General features: G+C 44.0%; 1 protein-coding gene across 1 annotated transcript in view; it reads left to right on the top strand.

The window, feature by feature from the left end:
- The window catches only part of LOC142574616 (scoloptoxin SSD14-like), a 103,222-nt gene that overhangs the window by 52,243 nt on the left and 38,872 nt on the right, over window positions 1-12,107 (top strand). The window contains exons 8-9 of the mRNA XM_075683659.1: window positions 6,420-6,624; window positions 11,505-11,580. Of these exons, the coding sequence (XP_075539774.1) occupies window positions 6,420-6,624; window positions 11,505-11,580 (281 nt within the window). The remainder of the gene's footprint in view (window positions 1-6,419; window positions 6,625-11,504; window positions 11,581-12,107) is intronic.

The following is a 12,107-nucleotide window of genomic DNA, read 5'->3' as shown; positions in this document are numbered from 1 at the left end:
GCGCAGTCACAAGCTGCCGGCAAGCGGTCACTGCTGGCCTTGTGGTTTGATGCGGATCCTTGGCCCCGAAGTGGGAGAAGGCTGGATAGGAACATCACTGGCGGGCGCCATTTGAGGAAAGGGAGAAAGCCCCTTCTGCGGGAAGGGTAGCTCGTTTCCTCGCATAATGGCATCCAGGAATTTTGCTTGCCTGTACATTTGCTACTACATAACCATATATAAGGGGCACAGCGGGTGGAAAAATTGAATTTTTGTTTTTAGGAATACTTTTTTGAATTTTGATTGGAAAATTACGCTTGAACATGTTATTTTTCACGAGTAATAAATTCAAGCCGCACTTCCAACCGGAAGACTGCAAAAAATGATTCTTATCCAGGTTTTGTAGTAGCAAGTACTTCATCTTTCCATTCGTGCTTTAGTGATAAGGCTCACAAGCACAGTGTTTTCCCACATGGTAACCTTTCCTAGTGTAACAACAAGCGAGCGTTAGCATTCCTTTAGTTGACAGCCGCTCATTCCCCAATTGCCACAAGTACTCAGGCGAAGGCTGTGCTTCCTACACATAAGAGGGTCACAAGAGAAAAGCTTGTCAGAGCAATCCGAAAAAATACCGTTTAATCTCTCAACAATAAGATTTGGGTGCTGTGCCCCGAAACTAAATTTGCTTCCCGCTTTCTTGTTGTGATGGCAATGACTATAGCCGCACTGTGGTTAACCCAAGGGCGCAAAGGCCTTGAGGAGGTTCTACTAGAGTTGACCTTCCTTGCAACTCGGCAGTTGATCACTCTGAGCAACTAGAGAGACCAGGTAAGGCCGGAGAATACCACAGAAGAAACGAGTATCTGAAACACAAACAGCCGAAGCTAAATATCGGCATGACAGTGTGGCAACGAATGCTCGGCAGGGGGAGGAAGCTCGCAAGGGTTCCGAGGGCACCACCTTAATGTAGCAGGATAATTTGGAAGCTTTACGCTTCTTCTGGAAACACTGGTTAGTATTCTCGGAAAATTGAATGCACATTAATCATATGCAGTAGTACTAACACGTTTACAAACTTCCAGCTTTTTTTTCAATCTTACGCTGTCGTTAATACTGCTTAAAAATTCTTGTACTCAGTTGGGCTCAATCTCGGCTAAATTATGCATGTACACGCGCAATGAAGCTTGGAATGTTACTATTTAGTAATTATTGCAAGTTGGAGTAGCTTTGGTCATGTGTATTTAAGCAACCCATTCATCGATGTTCCCAATAACTATATTCGAAATGAAGATTGTTTTGTTTGAATATTAGCGGTAAAAGAAACAGATTGATGTTATAATCGCAATTATTCATTTATGAAGAACAATACAGGCTATTTTACTACACAACCTTAAGCTTCGTGTGATACCCAGACCTTGCACAAGCGACCCTATTTTTCCCACTTTCAGGGGCACAGAAAAACATCCAGATAAGATGTGGAGAAATTGAAATTAAAATAAAAAATAGCAGGATAAGCTATATTTTGCACAAATTTCATCTGCTGCATAGCAAAATACAGTTGGTTACTGCAATATTAGCTGTTTTTATCTGTTTGAGCTTTGCGCCACCAGGTGGATGCACCATACAGGCCGCTCCCGTTTACGGGTCCGCACCAACGCGTCACCCGCCTGCGTTTACCCGAATACCGGACACGCTAAACCTACCTATTAACTGCTTTTAATAAAAATGGTTTAAGGTGCTTTACTTCGTATGCTTGGTTTCATATTTAAAAAATGATAACCCAGCAACGATCACACGTCGATGGCGCTGCGAGCGCATGCGACCTCACTGCGGCTTGCGTTCGGGGCCGCTAACCTATAACGTGTTTCTGCTTGCGTACGCAAACCCAAACGCACCTAAGCGCTAAGGGCCCCAACGCCTTGCGTCCCCTAAACTAAAACTCTCTAATTAAAATATCGGCTATACTCGTTTGTTTTCTGGTCCAAGCCGCTGTATTTTTGTCTCTTAACGTTATACCTAGCATTCTTCGTTCTATCGCTCTTTGCGCGGTCATTTACTAGTTCTCAAGCTTTTTTGTCAGCCTCCAAATCTCTGCCCCATATGTCAGCACCGGTATAATGCACTGATCGTACACCATGATTTTCAATGATAATAGTAAGCTTACAGTCAGGAGTTGATAATGTCTGCCGTATGCGATCCAACCCATTTTCATTCTTCTATAAATTTCCTTCTCATGATCAGGGTTCCCTGTGATTAATTGACCTAGGTAAACGTAATCGCACACTTACACATTTACGTACATTGACGTAAGCTGTCTGTACTCCTTGGTGACGTCATACCTCTATGACCGCTAGTACCTCTACTTAACCAAATACCTTTTCGTAATCTATGAAAGCCATACAGAGACTGATTGTACTCTGCGGATTTCTCGATTGCCCGATTAATATCATGGATGTGATCCATTGTAGAGTATCGCTTCCTGAAAGCGGGTAATAGTTTAAGTGGTTGTACATGTATTTATTCTGGAGTCCCTCAGGGCTCAATAGTAAGCCCCCTGTTCTTTAACATTTATGTGAAGGATTTGTCAAATGTAGTAGGTGATCATATATATCAATACGCCGATTATACAGTTTTTGTATCCTGTGCCACTAATCTCTCCAATGCAATTAGTTCCTTACAGAATAAGGTAACTAAAGCTATGGACTGGTTCGCGGTGAATTGAATAAGCGTTAACTGTTCTAAAACGCAACTTGAATGTTTCCATAACCCTATCAAAGAAATCCTGCGTTTGAAACCGCAATTTTTACACACATCTGGCTGTTATACATGCACATGTCAATCGGTTAACTTCTGTTAAGTATCTTGAATTGCTTTTTGACTGTGACCTCTTATGGAACTCGCATTTGTCCCACCTCTGTAACAGGTTGCGCGTGGACTCCTCTGTATTATTCAATATGCCATGTCTTATGCCAATCTCCGTGCGAAAAATTATTTTGAATGCTTTAGTATACAGTGTAGTACGTTATGGCTTGACTGTTTATAGTCACTGCACCCTTAGATGGAGGTCAAGAATTAACTCAATTTTACGTTTACTGTTGTCAATAATAGCATACGATATCTGTCCAAGGAAAGATACAGATGTCGTCAAGTTCTTGAATTTGACAAACTTTACTTCCCTGATTGTCGAAAGTGTTGTAACTAAACACTTCTGGAATAATGATTTTAAGATGCGATGTACACCAGCCCGTTCCCTTAGACCGAAAGAACTGTATGTGATCCCCAAGACGGCAAAAAAAAAGAAAAATATGGAAAAAGAACGCCACAATATTATGTTCCAGACATAATTAATAAATTACCAACGCCTGTGTTAGACGCTAACACAAAACGCGGGGTCCAGAAATTACTCAGGATTTTCGAAGTTTAAAAGAACATTTTGTATAACTTTTTAGTATTTCGTTCCTACATGCTAATAGCTAACTCCGCTAATAACCACGTGCAGTTTTACGTGACCTGGCTGTTAGGCACTGCCAGTCAAGCCCTCTGTGGCTTTGGCAGGCCTGGTATCTGTATTTGGTTTTTCTTTACGCACAACAAAGATTATATTTATTGTATATTGATGTAGTTAGCCACTCACTTTTTCTGATCAAGCTTACGCACTTTGGTGTGGACTCGTCAATTGTAAATCTCTTCCTCAGTTATCTTCATGATAGATAAAAAATATGGGGTTTTACATGCGAAAACCGCCATATGATTATGAGGCACGCCGTAGTGGGGGACTCCGGAAATTTGGACCACCTAAGGTTCTTTAACGTGCACCTAAATCTTAGTACACGGGTGTGTTCGCATTTCGCCCCCATCGAAATGCGGCCGCCGTGGCCGGAATTCGATCCGGCGACCTCTTGCTCAGCCGCCCAACACCATAGCCACTAAACAACCACGGCGGGTTTCTTGATAGACCGTGTAATGGTAACGTTAACGTAATGGTAACGTAATGGTAAGCCTATTGCATGGCGACCTCTTGTTCTTGCTTTCCTCCTTTTTCTGTTATCGACGGCGATGCTCTTCTAATGTTCCCCTAGGGGACCTTCATTACTAGCTACTCTGACCTCATGAGCGCCCGCGGGCCCCCTAAAAAAGCAACAGCGCGACCCCCAAGTCGCCAGCCCACTTCTCGTGCTAGCCTGTAATTGAAGTGGATCCCATCTCGTTTAAAACCACCACAACTTCTCACTTCCCTGTTCACTTCGACAACCTCGAAGCCCTTCTCTCGGCTCATTTTCCATATTGCCTCATTGGCAGCCATTACGGCTCTTTGTACGCAACTGTCACGCAAAGGCACCTCCGGCACCGTGCACACCACGATCTGCACCTGAGGGGATAGCTCGCGTAAGTCGTCCACCCCCTTCGCCAAGCGCTGGGCTAGTCCTGGCCCTTTCCTGTTTAGGACGTCATTTAGCCCACGTGCTACTACGACAAAGTTGCGCACGTGGGCATTTTCCGTGAGCTTTTCTTTTGCTCGCTCCATGACAGAACTCAGTGTCCGCCCTGGAAATGTCCCTACTGCCACTCTTTTGTCGCCTTTCACCCTCTCCACAATTGCTTTGGTTTGGTTTGTTGCCTATCGGCATGGCTGAACTCAATATGGGGCATCGGCCATTTGAAACGCTCGCTGCGAGAGCCCAAATTCCTCGTATTTTTCTCTTGTGGTACGCGGAGGCAGCGCCGTCTGGTGGTGTTCCAAGAAACCCAGTGGCGTGCACGAGTAATACCACAGAAGGAGCAGCGACCGGAAACTCGGGAGAAGAGGCAAAGGAAGATTCTCTTTAAAAATAATTTGTGACCGACGGGGGAGCCTAAACTTTGACCACTGAGCACAGCAGCCCGGTGTTCTAACCATCAGGCGACGATCGCACGCGTACTTCATTTGTTCCAAAGCAAACCAGCTTGGTTGGGTTTGTTGCCTATCGGCATGGCTGAACTCAATATGGGGCATCGGCCATTTGAAACGCTCACTGCGGGAGCCCGAATTCCTCGTATTTTTCTCTTGTGGCAGCTCGCGGTCGGAGGTGCCGTGTTGGACTGCACCATCTCCGGAACCGGCGTTCTTTCTTCAGCAGTTTCCTCGTGGCACGCTAGGTAGAAATTGTCCGTTCATGATCGCCAATGTTGATTATGTTTTAAGATTTATTTTCGCCAGAGTGCAAATGCCATCGTCGTTTCACCATACGCCACCTCATATAGCCATAGGTGCGTACGCTTGCCTAACACGTAGTGGATGATCACGTTCCATTTCGTCTTTCTCTCGCGTACTCCCGCTCACTACCTATGTAGAAATCAAGAACTCTACGTCGCAAGGTCGCGTCGAGCAGCTGGCGTAGCAACTGCGCCTTGTACTGCCATATGTTGATCTGAAACGTGGTCGTCGTGCTGCTCCCGTCACAGATTCGTATACACTCACGACCTACACACACAACTACCCAATTAAGAAAAACCCGTTGATCCACCTGGCAATGCTTAGCGGAACTGTAAACAATGCTGGATAGCCAAGTACCTGCAAAAAGCTTCACATAGCATTGATTCTCAGAGTGTGTGGGGTCTGCACAAATTTTTTCTCATATTTTGCGCCGGTTAGTTGATGTGCCTGCTTAGTAGTGAGGTAGTTACGGTTACTGCGGCTGCACCCCATTCTCTTCTACAATTACACAGCGTGAAAACGGAGCGTAGCGAATTGCTCTGAAGGTTTTAGTAGTTTTCCTAAAAGACAGTGACATGTAGCGATATAACAAACATAGTGATGTAGTTCTTTTATGCTTTATGTTTTTCCCTTTTGATAATAAGTTCTTTGTAATTTAGTTCTCCTCATATTTGTGGCTTATAGACAGCTCTTTATTGCATCGTTATAAGTGTAACTCTATGTGTGTGCGTGTTTTTGGCGTTTACGTCTGTTGTTTTTCGTGTGATATCTTAAATCTGTGAGTACAGCAGTTGCTTTTTCTTTATTTGCTCGTTGAAAGTGACTGTGTGCGCTTGAACGCTCTTCATCTCATTCCCTATTTAAGGGTTTGTGGAAAGTGTAGTGCTTGACTATATTGTACGGTTTCTTTTGTGCATATGTCTCCTCTCCTATAGTGACAGTAAAATCCTCAACAGCAGTAAGGATTCATTTCACCTCATATGCTTCTTTCATTCACGCATCAATTTACACTCCGGAGAAGCGGCTGGCACACTTGGTGCCGCCTGCTTTCATTCAGAACATTCAGAACCAAAATAAATAATTAAATAAATAAAAAAATAAATAATATCGAAATACATTTTTAAGATCACTGCGCGAGTGGTCATTTGATGTAAGAGTAACACTGCGATGGAGAGAGCATCAGTGCGAAAATGAGGCATGTGGTGTTTTTAATGATCCAAGTTTTCGTTTTTGTCTGCTCTTCCAGGAGGCATCCTGACTGAATACGATTTAAAGAATTACTCCGTAACGTGGGCTGAACCACTAACTGCAAATTTCACGGGGGATCTTACCATGTACTCGCCTCCACCACCCGGAAGCGGCGCAGTGCTGTCCTACATATTGGGCATCATGGACGGATACCGCAATGGTTCGGATCTAAGCCTAGAAGACAGCATTCTTAACTTGCACAGGTGATGCCGAAGGAAATAAGCGCATTTGCCAGAAAGCTTGCTGAGGGTTTTACGCGAACGCCTAATATTGATATACGCTGACAAAAGGCGCAAAGCCAGGATGTAACTTGCGCGCAGTATCTCACGTGAGAGTGCTTATGTTTTGCTTTGGCGCGCGGTCATGGTGCGCCTCCGAAAATTGCTTGGTGATGTGTCATTTGCTTGTACGGTCACAGCTCCCGTTTTTAGTTGTCGCTCAACATCATGGCAGCTCTACCGTTGTTTGGCTGTTTGAGCTGTCGGGTGTTTGACTCAAGCACAACACGAGGATAGATGCAGTCCTGGGAGCGCAAGCAATAACACGTCATTCTGTTCATCCTAGCATTTATAGCAGCACTTTCACTTTCAAAAGCATCTCATTGACATGTATTCATTCACTCTTGCGGCGGGTTCTGTTCTGATTGTGACTCCCTTTGAAGTCTCTGAAGAGGGCAGCATAGTGCAGCTAAAAGTTTACAGCTAGCAAAAAGCCCACAAATATAAATACTTTTCTTATTGGGTGAATTCGCCTATTTTATATGGAAGTTTGCATCAGCCACAGTCTATAATGCAGCACTGAAGGAAGTTCGGAAGAAGAGGCTACAGAAAGTTTAGGTACTCTGCTACAACGAACAACAGTGCGAAGCGAATTGATTTCTTGTGGATATATGAACATAAATATATGTTTCATATTTTTCTCATTCAGCAACCGTAAATAAGTACAGTAAAATTGCGATTAGAGTGGTGCCTAATCGGTAATAATAAGGAGAGAACTGAGTTTTTTGTAAGCCTTTATTGACGCAAACAAAAATACACCTAAGGCCCAACACTTCTGTGTCATATACACTACATAGAGGTGCTTTGGTAGGCTATAAGGAATGGAAGAAGACGAGGCACCTCTAAAGATGTGAGGGTTTGGGAAAACTAGCAAGATTTGGGGGAAAATATGTTGTTCTTTAATTTTTGTCCTAGCTAGGCATAAAAAAGGAAAGAAACTAAGGGTCCGTAATTACGGAGTAATATGAAGTGCATTGAAACAAATTATGTTAAAGGTATGCTGACATCACGTTGTGAAGGTGAACATTCAGGTGGTGTATTGTTTCCTCCAGTCTGTGTAAAAATTTTCTTTTGATGGCGAGGTTTGTTGCATCATCATCGTTGGTTTCTTAGAAAGGGAACCCTGACATGCCTCACTTAGGATCAACTAGAACGGGAGCTTTTACGGAGGGAAGAAAAGAGGGAGCACAACTCTGGTAAAGGTTTCATTGAAATGGACAAGAAACTGCTTTGAAAGCCAGGTCTTATGCCTCGCCTAGCCTCTCAATGGACGTCTCAGCCGATATACGGAACAGAATTTGCTTTGTCTTAAAGGGGCCCTGAACCACTTTCTGTCGAAGGGGAGAAATTCATTAGAAGGTAAAATGGGCTATTTCAGGAATGCTTTGCCGCAAAAAGGTAATTCGAAGGGTTCAGCAGAAGCAGAGTTATCGGAAATTGTGGTGCTTCCACTCCTAGTTAAATGCCTTGTACTGCGAAAGCCACGGTGGAGCAAGGCGCGCCCACAACGCCCCTCCTACTTAATGTCACCCGTGGTGCGCACTTGAAATTTGATTTTGGTTGTTAACGTAGACGCTACTTCTTCCGATTTTGGCGCCTACGACGCGCCGAACGTAGCCAACCATTAGCCAAACGTGGTTGTTCTCAGCGAGGCGCAGTGCGCTTAGCCAGTGGCCTCGTCGTGGCATCCAGTGGCGGCCGCTGTAGCTAGGCTACGTGGCAGACCACAGCTATATGAGACTGTAGTGCGCATGCGCAACGTTTGTATTGTGCACGATATGGCTTGAGTGCGTGTTCGCGCTCATATGCTCGTCTGACCGTGCTACGTAGTACCGACTGGTTTTGTCCTTCACCAGCTTGACCGACGGATAGCAGCAACATCCAACTTGCACATTTCAAAGCTCTATCAATAAGTCTGCCAGGGTGTCTAACCAGAAGCGGCCAGAAGTGCGCGCACGCTGGGAAGCGTGCGTGTGGTCTGTCCTTAAGTTTCACGGAGCTCGAGGCTAGTTGAACGTTCAAAACTAGCCGACATTGGCGAGACCCGGTGACTACGACACCGATAGGTAGGGTGGCGAAAGTTTAACTGCTACGCGGGTTGCCGCGGCCGTGCGTGAGCCGATGATAGTTGGCTTCTTACAGAAGTACGTAATTATTATCGAAATTCGAAACGCAGGTGATCGTTTACTTCTGCTTGTTTATTAAATGTTATTAGTAAATATACAGAGTAACAGTAGGATAAAGCGCACTGATCCAAACCCCCTTCTTGACTGACGTCAGCTGTTGGCTACTAGCAGCCGCGTATTGGAATACCTGTTATCACGAAATATAGAGTTCAGGAAAGAGTGAGGAGCAGGCTTCTGTTTGAGAAGAGAGCGTTTGAGAGAAAAGGTGACTTCGTGCTCCGCTTGCGAGCTACACGCGCCGCGCACGACTGAAAACTGGGCTGTGATGTTCTCAGCAGCGTATGCTATCGGCGGACTAGGTCTTTTCAAGGAGACTGGGGGGTAATTCAGGAACCCTTTAAACTAAAGTTAAAGCGTACATGAGCTGTGAGCTTGGGATTTTAGTTAATCGTTTTTAATTAGCTGTTCTGGCGTTTGCGTTTCTTGGTGTCAAAGCACGGCGCATCATCCTGTAGTAGTTCCATCTCACTTTAGCTGTGTAGTCATATCATAAGAAGTCAACAAACACTGACATGAAGGACAACACAGGGGAAATTACTTGTGCTTAATAAATGAAATAAAGAAACGATAAATTAATGGAAATGAAAGTGGATGAAAAAACAATTTGCCGCAGGTGGGAAACGATCCCACAACCTTCGCATTTCGCGCGCGATGCTCTACCACTAGAGCTACCGCGGCGCCGTTTCCCCATCAACTTTCTTGGGTATTTCTTTCCTAGTAAAACCCTGGGAGGGTTAGCCGGTGCCACCACTCACAGACCTTGGCGGCGGATGTGGAACATCCTTTCTGCTGCAGGCGTCACGAAAACGTGACCTTTTTGGGTGAAGGCAACCGGTGAAGTTGTTTTTTCACCCACTTTCATTTCCATTAATTATCGTTTCTTTAGTTCATTTATTATTAAGCACAAGTAATTTCCTCTTTGTTGTCCTTGGTGTCAGTGTTTGTTGGCTTCTTATGATATGACTAATTAAATCGGGCCCCTCGGTTAAGCCCCTTTCTTCTCCTTTATTACATAACGAGGGTCTCGAGTCCGGCAACTTTGATGCCTTGAGGTAGCATGTGTGGGTTTGTTGACCGGTTGCCTTCATCCAATAAGATCACATTCTCGTGACGCCTGCGGCAGAAAGGATGTTCCACATCCACCGCCGAAGTCTGTGAGTGGTGGCTTCTCCCTTCCTCCTATTTTATATATTAAATTTATTCCGCCGGTACCTTCTTTTTTCGCAAAGATACAACTTGGTTTTCTAACTCGCATTGTTAAAAAAGAAAGCCTCCACAAACTTTCTTCTTTCCCTCGACTCTCTATTTTGATGCAGGATTTTCTGTTGTCATATTCCAAGGTAACAGTCAATGTGGCTGCACAGCTGTGACAGCACACACTTCTAGAACAAAAATTTGGAGCTGTTGCTTCCGACAAATAAACTAATTCCCTAGATTTTATCTAAGATGGATAATTCACTCAAGGTACACTGAAGATCACGCACATAAGTTCGCGCTTCGCAATTGGCAGGAAGTACCCTTAAAATGTAAGGGGAATTACCAGGGACACAAACGAAATCTGGACTGCACCGCTGCCTTGAAGTCGCTGGCCCTCTAAGACGTCATGAATTTTTACAACATGCACATGAATCCATAGTTCATGGCTTTTTATTAAAGGTCTACATTGCATTTCGAATAAAGTAGTCTCAACCTGGCAAGTTTTGAGAACTTTCCTCGCATCTATGTTCTGAATGCGAGAACAAAATTTCAAATTAATGATGTAATATTATACGAGAGCTCAAATGTATTAGGAAAAAAATTTAGAAATAAGGTTTGGTCCCCCCCCCCCCCCCCCCCCTTCGTTGTTTAAATTATTCATTTTTTTTCGAATACACTGTACACCAACCGCTTTGGAAAACACTTTACCGTTGTTAAATGGTTTCGAGAGGGTCGCAGAATAAAATCTACTTTTGGCTCCTCCTTTCCCACCATTTCGTACGTCTAAAGGCTCCCACATGTGGGACCTACAGTTTTTGTCAAGACGAACCACTAACATGTAACGGCTCGCAAAGAACTTACTTTTAAAAGATGAGTAGTATGTTCAGTTCATTTATAAAGCATTTGTGAGCGCATGAAACAGGTTCTGTGGACTAACAAAGAAATATTGGCAGCTAATGCAAGTTAGGATTAAAAGCGTATGAGGTGGCAGAAAATCAATATAAGTGCATGCTGTCACTGTAAGCACGAATTTGCATTATAGGTTAACCGACCCGCTGTTATTCTGCTTCAGGGAACAAAACCACGAGCCTGAGGCCCAGAGTGATTGTTTTCTAGGACATCTGAATTAGAAGGAACTTTCCAGAAGGCTGATTGTCGGGAAGGACAGCATCTTCAGGATCGGCGACATGGGCTAATAGCGTGCTGGAATTTATAGCTAAGCTCCTTTCGCAAGAAACCTCTGTTGCGCGAGAAATGCTTTATGAAGAGAGGCGCAGTACACGTACCCAGATTTAAGTACAGCCTAGTGAAACAGCTCGGCGTTTATGTTTTCTTCTTCTTCCTGGTTCTTATGCACAAACGCGCTAACAGTCGACGTAACCGCAATATCATGCAATTTTCTAAATCTCTTGTTTACCGCAGGTTCACTGAGTCGTGCAAGTTTGGCTACGCGAAAAGGGCTCTCCTAGGGGATGCTGAATTTGTGGATCGCAAAGAGGTGCGACTATTATTAGTGGACCTTTCGCGTTCGTCTGATTCAGCGCAACGAAATGAACGGCGTTATTCGAGATGTAAGCTTTTACGAGTAATAGCAGTAGGAGCACACCGACATGCTTCTAAACCAATATGAGCATCAGTCCATGTTGATTGCAAATAACCAATAGTGAAGGACCTGTGGCCAGAATCATGAAAAAAAAACCAGAAAGAGCACAAGTAACGTTAACGCAAATTGAAACAGTTCTTTTACATTACTCCGTTAGTCTTGGACATTTTTGAGTGTGCGTTATAGTCTAATTGTAACCAGCGTGACACATGCCAAATCATCAACTCCGGGTAAACTATCAATGCAACAGTGTCGACACATAAAAAGTCAGAACAGTGTTCCTAACTGGCAATCCTATACTGCAATTTTTTTATTATGCCACAGGGCGAATATCCTGAGCTTAGGTTAAATGTTAAACATGCATTTTATAAAACTTTCATACATAATAACGCTTCTGTTCCCTTTAACATTACGAGTGGGTT

This window comes from Dermacentor variabilis, chromosome 3 (assembly GCF_050947875.1).
Source record: "Dermacentor variabilis isolate Ectoservices chromosome 3, ASM5094787v1, whole genome shotgun sequence".
Taxonomy (NCBI): Eukaryota; Metazoa; Arthropoda; class Arachnida; order Ixodida; family Ixodidae; genus Dermacentor; species Dermacentor variabilis.
Note: the sequence above shows the minus strand (reverse complement) of the source record. Positions and strands in the feature narration are given on the sequence as shown.